The sequence below is a fragment of the Aulostomus chinensis genome, chromosome 18 (genome assembly GCF_037954235.1).
Source record: "Aulostomus chinensis isolate RoL2024-O1b breed Wild chromosome 18, RoL_Achi_v1.0, whole genome shotgun sequence".
NCBI lineage: Eukaryota > Metazoa > Chordata > Actinopteri > Syngnathiformes > Aulostomidae > Aulostomus > Aulostomus chinensis.
In genome coordinates this window covers 8,667,328-8,685,881 of record NC_141337.1, presented here as the reverse complement: position 1 = coordinate 8,685,881, position 18,554 = coordinate 8,667,328, and the positions used below count along the sequence as shown (strand labels likewise).

The 18,554-nt window shown below is 41.6% G+C and overlaps 1 protein-coding gene across 2 annotated transcripts; it reads left to right on the top strand.

Annotated features, from left to right (window-relative positions):
* The first annotated feature begins 98 nt into the window (after positions 1 to 98).
* Positions 99 to 17,580, top strand: prkacaa (protein kinase, cAMP-dependent, catalytic, alpha, genome duplicate a). 2 transcript variants are annotated; one of them, XM_086184279.1, is made up of 10 exons: positions 99 to 890; positions 9,924 to 9,985; positions 10,339 to 10,467; positions 11,308 to 11,406; positions 11,512 to 11,594; positions 11,679 to 11,805; positions 11,893 to 11,988; positions 12,123 to 12,245; positions 13,838 to 14,002; positions 14,638 to 17,578. In XM_086184279.1, exons 1-10 carry the CDS (start codon positions 845 to 847, stop codon positions 14,761 to 14,763), a joined length of 1,056 nt encoding a protein of 351 aa, XP_086040405.1. In that variant the 5' UTR covers positions 99 to 844; the 3' UTR covers positions 14,764 to 17,578. The 2 variants fall into 2 exon arrangements, with proteins under 2 accessions (XP_086040405.1, XP_086040404.1); XM_086184278.1 differs by lacking the exon at positions 99 to 890 and adding an exon at positions 6,877 to 7,332 and having other exon boundaries at positions 14,638 to 17,580.
* Positions 17,581 to 18,554: the final 974 nt, after the last annotated feature.

Below are 18,554 nucleotides of genomic sequence, written 5' to 3'. Positions count from 1 at the left end.
GTTTTAGGTTTTAGCCAATCAGCACTTGACTTAAGATGTCACTCACGTAAGTATCTCGATACTTAGCCAATCAGAGCCAACCAGAGGAGGGACCCCCCTGGTGGATGACTGGAGTTTCCCTTGCGGTCTGAAGATTAATGGAAAGGGTCTGTTGATTTTAGGAATCGTCAGTCAGATGATAAGGCCAGGGAAACCATTGCACTTGACGCCTGGCTTCGAAGCAAACTGAGGGGGCTCCGTCTTGACAGCAATTACCGCGGAAAAACGAACAACTTGGACACAAATTTTGTTATCCATGTCTGGATAGAAGAGGCCTGCCCACTCAGATAGCACCTGGTTAGTTCAGGCCAGGGTACGACTCCGAGGGACGCTAACAGCTAAAGCTAGGTTGCTCGCTAGACAGATCGAAAACGACCCTCGACCATCTGTCTAGTGCCTCGGACTGGGTTTTGGATACATCGAGCCACCTCTGCAGATAAGCAACAGCCGAGTGATATCTAGATTTACCGGTGCTCGTTTGTCAACTGACGAGCTAACGCTATTAAGCTAACACCCACTGGCCATTTCTGTTACAATTAGCTAGCTAGCCTTGCTCACCACCAGCTGTAGTGTTGGCTGCAAACTTGTATATATAGATATCTATATCTACGTACTCGCTGGGTTTTCAAACTAGAGAGAAGAACAGGGAATATATTTGCAGTCTTTAGTCAATAATGATAGCTGTTAGCTAGTGGCTAACTGACAGCTTCATCGGGCCCAGAGACGGCTTTAGTGGGGTATCATCACTCAACGACTCGTAAAGGAAACTCGCCCGGACCCAGGGACTCACTATCAGCCTGTCAAAATGGGCAACACGCCCACCGCAAAGAAGGGCAATGAGATGGAGAGTGGTGAGTCTATTAACTAACCCCTAACTCAGAGGTTCAGCCGTCCGCCTCTTGCTTTTATTTCCTGCTTCCTATCATGGCTGTAAAATGTAAGGTACAACTTTTAACCTGTACGCTGCACCCAAACCCAGAAACACGGCAATGCATTAGTTTTCTCGTATGGACGCAGGGATATTTGGGAAGAGTAATATTAACTTCACTGGTTGTCAGCTTCTTTTGAGATCCTCTTTGGTTGCTTTCGGCGCTATGAAGAAATTCCTGCCAAGCTTTTAAGCTTTGAAAACCATATTTATCCCAAGGAACAGAAGAGGATGTTATTCCTTTTCTTCACTGATTTTGTGGGAAAGCTCGTGATGAAATGCCCCAAGGTATATTCTGAGGTACCAGCGCGGGGTGACGACAACGAGCCAGCAGTCATAGGTTTCCTTGTGGCTTATGATCATGTCCCGTCCCGCCCGCCCCCCATCTCAAGGTTATGAAATGCTGCACTAACATCATAACTTAATAATTAACCTGGTGTGGAGTTTGTTTCTTGAGCACTTTTTAAATATTCTAATTGTTTTACGCTTTTTTTATTATATTGTAAAGGTAGCATGAGAAGTTGCTGTTAACATTCAAAAAAAAGTTTGCAGCAGTCCTAAAGCAGCATCGATCTGAGACCCACAGACACTGAATGAGTTGAGAAGAGTTGGTTGTTATTAGTGAAGGGAAAAGCCACCAGGACAGGATCATATGATACATGCATGGTGATCCTCTCCAGGCAGAAACTTGGAGTCGGAGTCTCTTGAATATCATGTGATGAGCAACATTTAGAACAAGGGCACTTGTGTGTGTGTGTGTGTGTGTGTGTGTGTGTGTGTGTGTGTGTGTGTGTGTGTGAGAGAGAGAGAGAGAGAGAGAGAGAGAGAGAGAGGCGCTCTACTCTCTCTGTAATTGTATTGTGGGCTGTTGCTCCCTGCTACTTTTCACTCACTTGATGAGCTCTTTTGACACCAGTTTGGTGTCAAGTTTTATTTTTTTAAGATCCCCTGTTACTTACCCACATACTATGTTATCCCAACATTTGTTTTCACTTTTTTTCTACCCAGGATCATTGACCCTGGGGAAAGCCTTAGAGGACATGGAAATGTTTTCTATCCGTAACACCATAAATAACGCTCAAGTGTGCTAAGTCTGAGCAGGTATCTGTGAAATGAGCACCAGCTCCTTGTTGCTGCTTGAGGGTAGGTGTGAAGAATGGCCTCCAGTCCCACTGTAACATTAACCCGGCCCATGTAACCCCATGTAACCAGCCTCATGACCTTCAGGTACTATGGCACATTGCTTTGGTTTTCAAATTATAGGAATTCTATAGAAACTTTTTTTTTAATTATTATTGTTGTTAGAAGCGTCACATCTTTCACTTTGACTACTATGCGCTCACCCTGATCCCCAGAGACGGGTATAGACCAGGGGCCCAGAGCTCACACTCTCGGATCATTGTTTTCTAACTGTAGCATTTCGAAATAGAGGAGAGGATGGAGCTCAATTTTACTTTCAGAAGAAGGTGGAGTGTGTTGAGCGCTGACTCAAGTAAAAAAAAGTTTGTTTCCCACAAATGTTCCAAGTTGGAGAAGATGGGCAGAGAGCTGCTGTAGCTGTATATAAAACAGAGTCCTGGCCCACAGGAAGATGCAGGGCGGACAGACACTGTGCTACAGCAGGAAGTGAAGGAGCAAGAAAGGTTCAGCCCATGTTCTGCACAGTTGGTAACTGCCAAACTAAAACTCTAACTCTGGATTTGCCACTTGTTAGAGCCTCTGGATATACTGCTGTGTTGAAACTGTGAAGACTTCACCAGCTTGCTCGCCTCGTGTGATGTCTGTTATTCACAAGCTGGCAGGGAGGCTGTTTCAACGAGCCGGGCCTTGTTTGGGGGACACAGGAAGCATAGAAAGCAGTAGTGGTCAACCACAGGAGGAGCTACAGGCTTGCCGTTGGTGTGAGTTTTCATTTTGGATCTGGACATAAGCATGGCTTAGGGGTGGAGCCGTGGCTTGTGCTACATCTCATTGGCTTAGCCACTCACATTTTGAGCTCAGGTTCATGCATTGAACTTCCAGGCATGCATTTGATTGATAGCTTATTCACAATATGTCCTGGTGATTGGTGATTGAGCTGTCATTTCAGCAGAAATAGGTTTTACTGGTATCCATGGCCAGCAGCCATGTGTGTAGATGAGTACACACAGCAGACAATGGTTTGTCTCTGCTCAGCTGCCTATTGTTTCCCACTTAGATTTCAGAGGAAGGCAATTCTGAGTTACTGTTGAAAGTGTCTGTTAGGCACCAGGCTTCACAGGGCTATACTATCAGCCTCAGCTGTTACACATTGTAACAACAAACCCACCCAAACACACACAGTTCAGTTTTATTAACAAGCCTATTGTCTCCTGTCCTACTCTGGCAGGGTCATAGCAAGTGTCTTAACGTGTGCTTGGAAGTCTTTTCCTGTACTTACCGCACTTCTTCCTCATCTGAGCAAGACTGTTCTGTCAGCCAGTTTTAACACAGTGGAATGATATATTGAATCCTGTGATTTTTTTCTATTATTATTTTAATTGAGCATGTAATGAAGTGGCACCCTGTCAAAGTGCAACTCGCTCTATCTATAAATATCTGTGTGGTTCATATCCTGCCCCTGCTCTGCACGCAGCTGGTTTGTGTAACAGGGACAGGTTTTTGTTTCGAATGCTCATCACTTCCTGTCTCCAGTTAAAGGGGCTTTGTTGTAAGCCTCCACTGATTACTTGTGGACCTTATTGTTGAAATGCCAATCATCAGCCACCTCAGATAAGCTTACAGCACTGAATTGGCAAGTTGGAATCCTGGCATTGGGCCTGAACAGTTCTGAGAGGGGAAATCCTGCAGCAAGAAGGATAAAACTTAGGAGTTAGGATTCTTCCAACAACAGGCAGGCTACCCATGCACACCCACAGTGATGTGGGTCCATCCAGTCTCATGGTTCAACATGAATCAGCTTAATCTTTATCAAATACATAAACTTAACCACAACTGGCAGAGTGAAGTGATACTGATACTGAGAAACAGAGTAACTGTGGTCTGATCAGTGTGCATCAAAACACACATTTGCGTTCAAGAGATATCAGTTGCCCACATCCTCTGTTTTATTTATTTTTTTAGTAAAAGTTGCTGTCACAGTTGCCAAAACCACTCGGCCACAAACAAAGCCATAGCATATTATAGTGCCACAGTATTGAAGAAGGAATCACAGAAGTGTTGCCTCAATTGTTGAGGTTGAAAGAGATGTCTGACTCCCAAACTGTGGTTTTTGTGAATATAACAAAGTAGAAATAGTTGTTAGATACTGGATAGAAACTGTGTGTCACTAAATAGCTTTCAGTCTCTCTCCACTGAAGCACCTCGGAAGGCTTACTGGTTACATGTGGAAGGACGATGGTGTAATGCTCACATAAGGTTTATGTCATGTAAACAAACGGTGTTCGATTCAGAAAAAACAAAGTGAAACTCTCTTTGTTTGCTGGTTGTGTATCTGTGTTTATACCTTAGGACTTGAGGTGTAAATCAGCTACCATGGATTAAGACCTCTGTGGCTCAAGTGCTGACCAGAACCAGAGGGAGGAAAGGCATTACCCCAGTGTGGAAGTCTCTATATTGGTTATCTGTCAGTGTTTGGTATTGATTTTAACATTATAATGTTTTTGAAGCATGCTCTATTGCACCAGGAAATAAAGATACAAACCAACATAACAGGGTCTTCGCCTGAAGTATCTTCAGGCTCAGGCCCTAATTAAAAGGAAATATTAATAAGTGAGGTTGTGGACCACCATGAGCTGCATGAACAGCTCAAATGTACCTGAGTGGAGACTCTTCAGGGCTTTCACAGTACGGTCAAGCTCCCCAAAAGCATCAGCAGGTGGGAAAATCTGTTTGCTGCAGCACTGGTCCAAAATCTTGCTTAGATTGTGTTGAGATATGATCTGGTGACTGCAAAGATGATCTACAGAAATATCATTCTCATTAAACCAGTCTGTGACTCCTCCTGCTGTAGATGGAAGTAACAGCTATGTTTCTGTACTTACTTATACAGGCCTTTCCTTTAATTTGTCGGCCGTCTCTTTGTCTCACCTGCTTGCAGTGTATGAGCCAGTGTGGCCCCCTCTTGGCCTCTGGCACAAGTCTGTCAGTTGCTCCAAAGTGCAGGACTAAAAGCTTTTGGTGAGGCAGCTTTTAGCTTTTATGCTCCAACAATTGGCCTGATGATCACAGTGTTGAAATGTTTAAACCTACTTCTTCAGCCTGCAAGCACGTTACAGAATGAGTAGATAACTGTTACACTGCATTTCTAACCCCTCACCCCTATCAAAAGGTGTGTTTCCACTGGCTCACTTCAGCTCGGGGTTGGGTGGGGTCAGATCGGTACGGCTCAGTACGGGTACATTTCCACTAGCACTGGGTACCACGCAGCATGGGTGGACTCACCGGCCGACAGTTCCCAGGTGTAATTTGTGTGCGACTGTGGTTTTTGCTTAACTGAAAGTAAGGGATGACAGACAGGCAAGGCTTCAAGCGGTGAAACAGAACTCCCAAGAAATGTATAAAAGATTTTACCAAGCAATCGACCAGTATTCTGCCGAGTCCAGGATGATACAAATAGATGACGTAAGTGGGTAAGTTACCCAATCAGTGCCCCGTTATGTGTTTACGTCATGTTAGTCCCCGCTTGGCTGCTTGGAACCACAGCGGAGCAGGGACCAAAATGGTAACCGTTAGTGTCGTGTTGGGGCCATTGGAAACGGGGCCATACAGCCTCGACCCAACCCGAAATGAGCCAGTGGAAACGCGCCCAAAGTATCTGGTACTACATTCAGTGTCTCCTATGGTAAACACAAATAAATTATTTATATATTCAGTGCTATTCAATTGCCTGACATTATACGGATAGGCACTGTTTATAATGGTGGACCAAACAAAATTAGATGTATTTCCATAATTTGTATCCAGCTCACTCAGTTTGAGTTCCCTGCTAACATTTCTACATAGTTGTTCATTTGTTCTGTTTGACCTACATTTTATTCTTAATCGAGGGACGTGACGTTTTTTTGACTCCGTCATGCAGATGCGGCACATACGGTGCAGCCGTCCAGTCTCATGCCAGGACTCTGAAATCAGAGTGCTTTTAGAAAAATTAATGTCAGTTGTCACATTTATCTGCCTTTTTCTCATGATGTGCTTAAAATATAGAATTTTCCTTCATATCCCCTCATTGATTGGTGGTTTTGTTAGCTGCTCTCACTCACTAGCTGAGTAAAATTTCAACAGCTGGTTGTAACCTGTTGGCTGCAATTGATTCCTCTCTTTTACACACCTGCGAGCACCCTCCAAGATTACACATAGCTCAATTTTTCCCTCCGACTGTTTTCTTATGAACCTCAAGGGGTTCTATGCTGTCTGAACAAGGCTTGATTTGGCGCGCTTCAGTTAAATGTCGGTCAGTTCGCCCTAATATAACCCCCCTGTTCCAGCGTCAGAGTAGGGCAGTGAGGCCCCGGGGAGAGATGTAGGATTGATTTTTTTGGAGGATCAATTCAGCACTGGCACTACACAGACTTTGGTGCATTTGGGCAGGGGGGAAATGTTTGACTGAGAGGTTTACTAGTGTCTCATGAGAGCGCCACTTTTTATGTTTTTGAAAAATACCCCGATCAACTCCGAAAGTGTTTGATCTCGGATGGGACATTTGATTGGTTCTCCTAAGCAGGGAAAGTTTGAGTTGTATCCACATGTGTCTAGTTCATCTCGAGGGTCTTCACTGAGGCCCAGTTTGCTATAGAAGTTCCCTTTCTGGGTTGGATAAATATACCAGCTAGTGTTTTATGCCTCCCCCCTTGTGATTATGCCCCTGTTTAGATCAATATGTATCCTCTGTGTGCGCATATGTGTGTGTGTTTGACAAGAGAGGGAACGGCAGAGTACTCTGTGTACAGAATAAATATTGATACAAACCGAGCAAGGGTCCAATTGATCTGTGTGAGAGTAACGGGAGCTCTGCTGCTCTCCATGCTGTGTTTGGCTGCACACTGGAGGTGGATGCAACTTTGTAAACTCGACTCCAGGAAAGTGACAGTTACAGGAAAGACTGAAGACACCCTGCCGGCAAGGACTCTTGACTGGTGTCTGCGGATGAGTGGGGCTGCTGATCTGACCGGGGCGCTCTCAAAGGAGGAGGAAGACAGGTCATGAGTCAGTGGCTTTGAGGAAAAGTCGAAGGAAGACTAATCGGGGAGACTTTGCAGGGCTAATGTGTGACAGGAAGAGCTCCAGGAGGCATGCAGGCAAGAGGGAGTCATCCTCTCGCTCTAGTGAATCAGGGTTGCGCTCGGCAGATGCTGCTGCAGCCGAGATACCCATAGTCATCCCAGATGGTAAGGAAATTTGGGTTAGTCTCACTTGATCACCTGTGTCTCTCATGATGGCAGTAAAACCTTCTAACTCAGAAAAAGACATCAAAAGGGTTCGTTTAGATCAGCGTCTGCATCCATATTTTTTTCTCCCCTCTATGCAGCTCTTTAACAGCAATAGCTCAATTAGTGGCACTACTACTTCTACCAGGAAGTAAGAATCGTGCAACTTTCACGGGAAATATTTTCTCCCTGGTGACCTGTCTGCGTCCATTGCTCTCTGTGGGAGCAACAGGACTCCCACCATGTTTACGTAATCTTTGCCATTCTCACTATCTTTCTCCCATCCTATTGTTGGAGCTGCCGGTCTTTAGAGAATTTGAAGGAAATCACATTAGCCAGATCAGGATTAAGCTTTGGGCTAGTTTGTGAAAGGGTGTTAATCACAGTTGTACATATTATCATGAGGAATTTCTGTGACACTCCTTTATGTAGCCGCTTCATAGTACAAACCCCAGTTTTTTTATGTTTAACATATGGCTTTAAATATCTGTTTTTGTTTTTGTTTTGTTTTTTCAAATTTTCAGAAAAGATGCAGCATGCAGCTGAAGAACAGGCAGCTGACTGGCTCTGTCTGAACTGTGCTGCAGGCTGTTTAGCATCGATCACACTGGTAGATAGACGTTCCGCATCATCCTGAAAGGCAGTGAACTCGATTTATGTTTCCACTGTTTTTATATACACTTTATAGTGAACACTCACCTATAAGAAATGTGTGCAAATCCTTAAATGTTATGCTCAGCATCTGGAAAAACAAGATTTTCTGTGGTGTTACTCGACCTTCCCTGTACACTATATAATTTAGCACCACAATAAATTGAATCATTTATGCTTTTTTTAAGTCTGTATTTGTACATTTACAACCTCGTTCATCTTGTGACCCAGACTCAAAGTATAAATAGTTGTGCATCCTCTGCTGCTCAGGCGGCTAGTGTCCTTCTTAAAACTGGTTCACAGATTGAAGGGAGGAATGAGGAAGGGCTGGTTATCTACATGTTCCCACAGAGCACTGTGATTAACCCCATAAAGATAAGGCTAGGAAAAATGAACTTCTGCATATGACCCTGTGTGTGTGTGTGTGTGTGTGTGTGTGTATTAATTGATAATGGCATATATGTAGCATTGCATGTGTATTTTGTTATTTGCTGGGCCATTTTATTAGCTGTGTTAAGGCTTGTGTTAATGACATCGTAGGCTCATGTTGAACTTCATTCTTAACAAAAAGAAAAAGATTTGGAAGAGAAATAATTCTTTGCTGTCTGTTGTGAGGTAGGTGTCCTGCTTGGAAACAAGCTTCTGATGTAACATTCTCCTGAGGGTTTTAAGAGTTTTGCGTCTTTCGTTTTATCATCTGTACAAGCTTCATGTGAAGGCCTGATTATCCTTAAAAAATGCTCAGTATCAGTGCTTTTACCAACACCCTGACATTGACATCTGTTCCTGAATGCTAATTTCATTCAGTAAAGATTAATGTAATGAAAATTACTATCATTGAGGATGATGAGATGTTGTTTTAACTTGGCGTTTGTGTTTTGGTTGACATTTTAAATCCACTTACATAACAGGCCAACTCTGAGATGTCACACCAGTGAATTGGCCACTCTCCGATAAAGCTTCACTCTCTGAAGTACCCCGCTAACACTTGTTGTGTACATATAGTCACCCATTTTTAATCATGGGACCCTGTAACTTCCTTCAGGACTCCTGGCAGCCTCTGTCACAAGTACCTACCTGTGAAGATGTTTTATGCTTTGAAGTGGTTTTGTCGTACTCCTCAACTGATTTGTTCTTCCCAGTAAATTTATTACAGATTAAATCCCTTTTGTCCTCCATTTATTGTAATTTAGTTTGATGCACGAGCAATCTATTTCATGTGGCTCAAAGAACAGTTTAGAGGAAAAGTGACGATGGTAACAATGGTGCATTCCTACCTTAAGTATGATATAGAGCTGAATAGTAAGTCAAAATGATCAAAATCACAATATTCTCTTATACAATATCCAAATCATAGTAAGTATGATATTACCTGAAGTCTGTAGAGTAGTTGGGATATCTCTGCAGACTTCAGAAAACAACTTGGTCTGGTACAGATCCCTGATAATACAGGGATTACACCATAATCATGTCGATATGTTTTCAATTGAAATAATAACTCCTTCTTAGATTGTGACTTATATTACGGTATCAGTCAGAGTAACTGCAATTTAGATATATTTTCCAGATCTATCAGCCCTAATGTGATTAGTGTTGTTTGGATCTTGTGCGCTATCACTGGTTTGAATAGAGGAAATTGTGAGGGACTGCCATAACAAAGGAAAGTGAAACTGGAGACAATTGAATGCAAACTGACATCAGGTGATCCACAAAAACATGTAATAAGAATCATGCTGTGTTGCTTAAATGTCACTTAAATGTCCCCATATTTTCATGGTAAATTGTTGCGGTCTCTGGACGAGGTGGTGTTTTATATTAAATTCTGTAAGTGAAGACGTTGTGTTTTATATAGAACAAGATGACCTGTCTCTAATATGTTGGCATGTTGTTCCTCAATACAGTGAAGGAGTTTCTTGCCAAAGCCAAAGAAGATTTCCTGAAGAAATGGGAGAATCCAGCACAGGTGAGAGAGCAAGTGACCTTTTATTTTATTTTTTCGTCACTGATGTTGATTGAGTTTGATTTCTTCTGTCAGTGTTGCATGCAACTTAACTGTGTAATTGTCACTTTTGTGCGTGTTAGTGTGATAAGTCATGGCAAATACTGACTTGGTATGCTCTCACGTGCTTCCCCAGTCAGGCAGACTACATGGGCATACATAGTCCCACCCATGAACTATTGAATTCCCTTTCGTTTTAGAGAGGCAGTGCACCCTCTGCTGGCCAACACAATAATTAACTGAAGGTGGCATTTTCATGTGACATTGCTGGCAAGTGATGAACTTAGTCCTCTCTGGCATCCTTTTCTACCCCACAGCAAACTGCAGCATTGGACCACTTTGAGCGTTTGAAGACCTTGGGCACCGGCTCCTTTGGCAGAGTCATGCTGGTTAAACACAAAGAAACGGGCCAGCATTTTGCTATGAAAATACTCGACAAACAAAAGGTACAGAACTTGGCCTAGAGGAGTACTACTCTGCAACTGCATGTGAATGCATTTTACTTGGGATATTATAATGTTGCTTACAGCAAGTTGTGTAGCCACGACTTTCACAGACTTAATGCAGCTGAAACAACTCTGGTGTAATGCATCACCAGCATGTGAATGTAGATGGGGTTCAGGCATCAGTTAGTATCCAACGCCATCAACTCAGTCGCACCTAAGGCTGCAAAACTGATTGAAATTAATTGCCAATTCTAATATGACCTGCTGCAATTTTCAAATCACAGGAAGTTTGTAATACTTTTTAAAGGCCAATTGTGTGTCAAAATAATGTTTTAAATTAAATTTTGAGGTGCTGCAGAGACATCCTGCCTACACAAGATACTCTGCAGACTTGGGAATACATCTTTGTTTGTTTGATAAAGATCCGCACCAAAATCACACCATCACCATTTGAATACGGCCTTTCAATAAAATTCGAATAATGATGTAGAAATTAACAATCCCTCTAACATCGCAGATGCTGAAAGGACTTAGAAGTCTGTCTATAGGGAGGCTGGTGTTCAGCTGTCCCTAATGGAGCTCTGACTGAGATGGACGATAAAAAAATATGAACACATTATCTAAATTATATAAGTACACATGCAGGAGATAAATGTAGCTTCCGTATAAGATATTGCATCAAAGTTTACGTGTCATATCATGTTTTCAATGAATAACTGCATTTGGGTGAAGCCCATGTTGATAAACTCACATGATGATGCTAGCGCTGATAAATAGGACTGATATTTATCATTTTTCAGTATCTGTTCTTAATAATTAATTGTTCCCAATGCCTCTCAGGTGGTGAAACTGAAGCAGATAGAACACACACTGAACGAGAAACGCATCCTTCAAGCTGTTAACTTTCCCTTTCTGGTGCGGCTGGAGCATTCTTTTAAGGTATGCTTCGGGAGGTTGATAGGTGTCTGCCCAGAACCTGTTCACCTCAGTTTAGCATGTGTGTATTTTTACATGTTAATTTAGGCTTTGCTCATCTCTCAACAGGACAACAGTAACCTGTATATGATAATGGAGTATGTACCTGGAGGGGAAATGTTCTCACACTTAAGGAGAATTGGTAGATTCAGGTAAGCTGACTTTTGTCAAGTCAGCCTGAATATTTCTGCTGCCTACACGTTGACTGTAAATATTGTGGCTTATGTGTTTTGCAGTGAACCACATGCCCGCTTCTACGCAGCGCAGATTGTACTGACCTTTGAATACCTTCACTCGCTGGACCTCATCTATAGAGATCTGAAGCCTGAGAACCTGCTCATCGACCAGCAAGGTTACATAGAGGCAAGGATCACGTATCTTTTTTGTCTTCAGCCACCAATTTCATTTGTGACGTTTGGGAAGTACTTAGAGTTGTCCACTGTTTCTCAGGTTACAGATTTTGGATTTGCGAAAAGGGTGAAGGGCCGAACCTGGACTCTCTGTGGGACTCCTGAGTACCTGGCACCAGAGATCATCCTCAGTAAAGTGAGTGTTTAGCTGCACATAATGATGGAGCTTTCGAATCAGTGTGGTTAGACACCAACTTTAGAACTGCGCTACAATTTGCTGCCTATTTTTTAATTTTGGGGGAAAAAAACCTGACCAGCCTGTTTTTCCAGGGTTACAATAAAGCCGTGGATTGGTGGGCTCTGGGAGTGCTGATATATGAGATGGCCGCTGGTTACCCCCCCTTCTTTGCAGACCAGCCTATCCAAATTTATGAGAAGATTGTATCAGGGAAGGTGAGTTTCATAGTAGACTACCTGAACAGTCCCTTTATCCTTGTACGTAGTTTGATTTCTTCATCAACTCAATATTATTTTCATCAAGTGTCTCCTGCTGGGGCCAGATGTGGCAGGGACCCCACGCCAGTGTTTCTAACATGAACAAGGCCTTGTAGCTCAATTTCCTGTACATGCATCTGTTTTCAAATTCTCTCGTGTTTATTTACTTCTTTTTTGTTACTTTGTGCTTCAGACTACAGACACTTAAACCCCCTTCCCTTGTATTTTTAAACTTCTGTGCTGAACCTGGTGAAAACACTGAAAATCCTCTGATCGATCCATTACTGGCCCGGTTCCATGATTTCATCACATTGATGTGCTGCTTCACACAGCTTCCGTCAAAAATAGCGGAGAGGTGCTTCTGGAACAGACTGTAGAGCGTCTTGTGGAATCAAAATGATTGTGTAGACCGATCGGCTCTGACAGATGCATCACAGCCGGACCCCAGTGGGATCAAGCCGTCAGATGTGAATACAGTTTGTGGTGCTAGTTACACGGTTCATCTCTCTAGTCCATGAAGATGACGACCGTGGCCATGTGAAACGTTTGCAGCTGACGTGTAAGAATGGAAATTGAAGTTTCCCATGTCTTTAATAGAAAACAGATGAAAATACTTCCGGCTCTTCCTTATAAATGTGCTTATTTTATTCCTGACTTCATCGTAAGAGTCTTTAATGCTACTAAATGCTGTTGCTTTGAAATGGAATTCATTTTAGAAGACAAATTTTTCAATTAATGGGATCTTACTAAGTCTAAGGGCCTTTTCTCATCTGCCCTGTTTAGTCAGGATTTTTTGTCTTTTATAGTTTGATCCTAAGCAACATTACAGGTGTGCATCCTCCCCTGGACCACTATCTTGACCACACAACTGAGATTTGGTCTTGAAGATCAAAGGCGCTCAAAGGAGCAATCTCTATGCATGTCTTCAGAGGTTGTTTATTACCGGTAATCATTTGTTTTCGAGACATTGGTGCAAAAATAATGTGTAACTTGTATCCTGATGTGTTCCCAGTTCGTGTACAGCAGGAAAAAGTCCCTTAACTACATACATCCACCAATTTCTTACATATTTTTGATACAAAAAAGTCCTGCGTGACATCAGGAACAAAGTAAGTCAGGCAGCATTTCTAGCATCTGTTAGTATTCATCGGTGCTTTGAAATAACAAGGACCCTCAGTGACTTTGAAAACGGCCTCATAGTTGGTCAGGGGGGCAGTTTTAGCATCTCCCAGAGGCTTCCATGTAAGGTCGTTCCAAGGCTTTCGCTCAACTGTGGTGGGTGGGTGGGGGTTGTGTGTGCTACTACTTGTGCACAAGAGAGGGGAGAATAAAAATGTGCAAACAAGCAGACCTGTCAAAACCAGAAATCACATGGAAATTTGACCGCTCTTAGAATTAGGTGTTTAATGGGCCAAAGAAGAACAAAGCGACTGTTAGAGAGGCTGTGGCAAGGGCTAACCTGCAGCTATAGGTCAGGGTCCCTGCAGTTGATTTACAAATCATCACACAAGCCGTGATGGCAACGCTCACACCTCTTTGACCGTTCGCAGGTTCGCTTTCCCTCCCACTTCAGCTCTGACCTGAAGGACCTGTTAAGAAATTTGCTGCAGGTGGACTTGACCAAGCGTTTCGGCAACCTCAGGAACGGAGTCAACGATATCAAGGGCCACAAGTGGTTCGCCACCACTGACTGGATTGCCATCTACCAGAGGAAGGTGAGACGCCTGACCTTACACACACAAAACTGTAAGACTAACAATCTACTTGGCGACCAGGAGGTAAGAAGACAAAATGACAGATTCCTTCTAATTCTCAGCAGAATTATCATAGTTTCCTTTAATTCAACATGACGTTAGACTTCCAGGTATGAGTCCTCAAACCAGGACTTTTCTGAATCGGTGTTCACTTAAATACCTGAATTTAGGCTCTGTGGTTCACATACGCTTAAGGTATTTTAACATTCTGTCCTACACCATAAAATCAGTAAATACTCCTGAATGCCTTTCGTGTGTTGTTCAAAACAGCTGTTGCTAGCAAGTGATTAAACGAGAGAATTTTGTATGTAGTCGTGACTTCATGTGTCTTTGTAATTAGTCTCTAGTTGAATGTTGGATTTGTGTGTACATGTAATAAATCAGTGTTTATTAGTGAAGATTATCTTGCTGAAGAAAACGGTGCTTTTGTTTTGTTTTGAATGCCGAGGCACTCCATTGCTGTGCTAACTTTCAGGTTGGCCTACAACAATTCATCATCCCTGTGGGACACTGTATGATACAGATCTGTCATACTGGTTCAGGCTCCAGCTAAGATGCTCTTTATCACTCTGACTGAGGATTGCTGTGTGTTCCAGGTGGAAGCTCCTTTTATTCCTAAGTGTAAAGGCCCCGGTGACACAAGCAACTTTGACGACTATGAGGAAGAGGAAATCAGAGTCTCCTTCACAGAGAAGTGTGCAAAGGAGTTTGCCGAGTTCTAGATTTCAACCACGAGTTGCAGCGAAACACGGATTTAGAAAGATTAAAAGGGGGTGTGAAGACAGGAAAGCACTAGGGTGGACTGCTAACTTGCTTAATTGTGATGACAACATTGTAAAATCCCCCTAGTGGCAAGGTAGACAAAGTGAGAAAGGATCCAACAGAACCAGCAGTGTTGCCTTTTCTGATTGTTTATCAACTGTTACCGATTCATTAGATTTCTCCCTCTTGTGTTGTGGCAGGGGCTTGAGAGGAATAGGCTAAATTTCTATCTTTCTGATGGTGTGATGACACATTTTCAGGCTTTGCAGGTTGAGGCATTGATTTTCTGTTAAGGTACTGAATCTGCGAGGCTCCTCTTTTATTATTTTTATTTTATTTTTTTTTGAACAGCAACTTGATTGTTGTATCTTGCCTCCCTGGTACCCCCCTAAACCCCACCCTCCCCTTACTCCTTCACCACCATCTTTCCACCTTGAATCTGTCCAAGCAATACCAAGTCCAACAGATGTGCCTATCTCAATGCCAACTGGTTGGAAAAGCATTGGTGCAGAGCTTTGGCTACGACGGCGGCGGCGGCACCCCCCTTTCCCCGTGTGCCCCCCCCCTTTTTTTTTTGAAAGCTTGAAACTCTCTGCACCTGCCTTCATCTGCTCAATGTGGCGTGATTATTGAGTAGATGGCGCGCTCGCAGCTGAAGCGGCGACCTCTTTGATCAGTGAAAATGAATTTATCAGTCAACTTCATCTAGATCTCGCTCATTTTGGGGCACCTTGGAGAAAATGGTAGCTCTGCATTTAAGTCTGTCTTTCTCTTAGCTGAATTTATTAGAGCATTTTAAAAAAAAATCCTATTGGTGATCATTTTCATCCTTTTTATGTCGATCTCTGTGCTTGTGCGTTATTTAGTGCTCAAGGGTGGGTTAAAGAGCTGCGGTTTAGCAGCGGCTAACATTGTGGTCACACTCCTGACTATTGTTTATTTAATTCCTAGTACATTTATACATGTATATTGACATATAAAATATTTTATTTATATATACATATACATATATATATACATATATATGTATATATGTGTATATATATGTATATATTAGTGAACATAAAATATCAATCTTATCTGTGAAACGGAGTTCAGATTTCATAAATAAATTTAAATTCTGCCAAATTTTCGAACTGAGAACACTGCAGAGTTATGTAATTAACGGCTGGTGGTGGATTTTAATAGGCAAAAAGGTAGCAACCAAATGTGCATGTTATTTTTTGTATAATATCAAAGAAAGATGGCGGAGCATTATGCCTTCTATGTGCAGAGGTACGTGAGATTGTTGATAACATGCTTATGAAATGGCTCTATTTTGAAGATGAAACGAGACCCGATTCAAGACTAGAAATGTCATTTGGGTTTTGTTGCAAAAGTTTGCAGATAAATGTCACTGAACTTATGCCTCTCACTTTGTTTTTGCCCCCCCCCCTTGTATATACCCCTACATGCAACACCTCCAAACAGATTTACAGTCTAACCAACTTTTTGGGACTGTTGAGACTGAGGTGTTTTGATTCTGTTGTCTAGCTTTCAATGTAACAAATTTAACAATGGAAGCTATCCAGAAGCCCCCCCCCCCCTTTTTTTTTCTTTCTTTTATACCAAGTTTATTTCCTTGGATGCAAGACAATCGCAGACCAAATTTTATCGCTGGTTTGTTGACTGAACACATGGTTTTGGTTCCATGAAGGATTTCGCCGCCCACCCTCCATAGGCCCTAGGTGCTAGACTCTCGTCCATCTCACTGATGCGTTTCTGTGAACCTCTGATGTGCATCACTCTCTCTGTCATCAAATCTTGTAACATGACATTTTTACGAATGTTTTCAAATGATTTCAGTCAGCTTGGGTAATTATTTTGACAAGTCTCTAATGTAATTGAGATCAAACGCTGGATAACTTTTTGAATGTCTTGAACTGTCTGATGGAGATGTTTCAACGCTGTTTGGAAATATGTATTTTTTTTGTTTGTTTTGTTCTTATTATACATATATCTGGTGAGCTTGGTTTTTTTTTTTTTTCCTTTCTTTTTTTTCTTGCATGTGGCAACCTAACAGCAACACAACCCTGGGGACATGTTTTGAGAATTAACATCCCATTGAACAGCGGCTCACCAAGCCACCACGACTCGTCGAATCTCCTATTTAACTGACTAAAACTAACTTTGAAGACACTGTAAAGCTTTGAATAGAGCACATCTTCTGACCAGAGTTGGTGGGTAGAAGGCAATGCCACTTGATCCTCTTCCAACACTGAGACCACAACAATGCTTTTTTTTCCTTTTTTTTTTTTAAACTTCCCATACACAAGCTCTCGTCGTTCGTCCTCTATCAGCTCGACACTACTAACTTGCTCTGATCGTTTTCTCTCCAGTGTTTGCCTTCTATTTTCATCAAGTCTCCACATTCAAACATAACACTTTTTACATCTGAGATGTTTTGCGTTCATATTTTCTAATTGTATTTTCAAAAAAAAAGAAGAAAAAGAAGTTTGAAAAAAAAAGGAAAACAAAATCTTTTCCTCATGACCTGGGTACAGTGATTGTGTAGTCTATTGTACCTTTTGGGAAACAATACTGTATATTCTTGCCTTTACAGTCTTAACTATCTTACCCTCTGGAGAACTTGACAGATACCCTTAGAACACAATGAGTATGTTGAAAAAAAATATATACATAAAGTAATATTTTGCAAAAATGTATCATTCCAATAAAGTTTTACTTGTTAAGACTAATATGTCTGGGTTTATTGCAAAATAACTAACACTTGGATAACCAAAAATAAAATGTTTGTGATGCAAATCTGAACTGACAGTTCCAGCTTTCTCACGCGGTTGGATCAGAGGAAGGTGCCTGACGGTAGGTGATAGCTGATGTTGGTAACTGGAATATTTTAGAAGCCATTGCTTTTGTACTCGGCCTGTTTTTGCATTAATTACACCAGACAGATTTACCATATTCACTTCTCTTTAGGATCTGCTTCAGTTCCAATGAGAGGGGCTTTTTGAGCCGATGATGGTTGGAAATTTGTTTAAGACAAAGTAAAAGAACCTTGAAAACATGAAGCCATTAACAGTAGTTGCCGAACAATTATTAGAATTCGGTAATGACAGTGAGTAAATCAATTCAAGAAAGAAAATACCAACTTGGTTTGTGAAAGACAATTGACATCTTAGTTTACTTGTATAATAAATGGAAGTGTTCATGTATTAGGTTTTTGTAATTTTTGATGATGACTAACTGGGCATAGTATTGACAAGTAGTTCTGGTTTTCCTCGAAATAGTTTGAAGGTCACAGTTTTTAGCAGTTAATTGATTTAATTTTTCATTGTTGAAATCAAGGGCTCTTCATTGGTGATTCTCCCTATCAATGAATAAAGGTATGAAATGAAGTGGAGGTACTGATGGAGCCCAAAAATAATTCAGCTGTTCGTTATGAATTTATCATAAGATAATTGGACAATAACACTTCAAAGACTGCACATGAGTACATCAAATTATGACGCTCAAGTTTCTGACATTTATGAAAAAAAAACAACTTTGTAGGCCATATTAGTCACCTTTTAATTTACAGCTATATTTAATCACATAAATCAAGTGTTGGTAACAGTAATTTCAGCTTATGTCTCAGTTGATTATAACTGAAAATATAAACCGCTTATTTTTTAAGAGGTGTAGCTGAATGTTATTATTTGAATAAGCTTTTCAGCATTTTTTAAATAATGTATTTACCTTTTCTCTCATACAC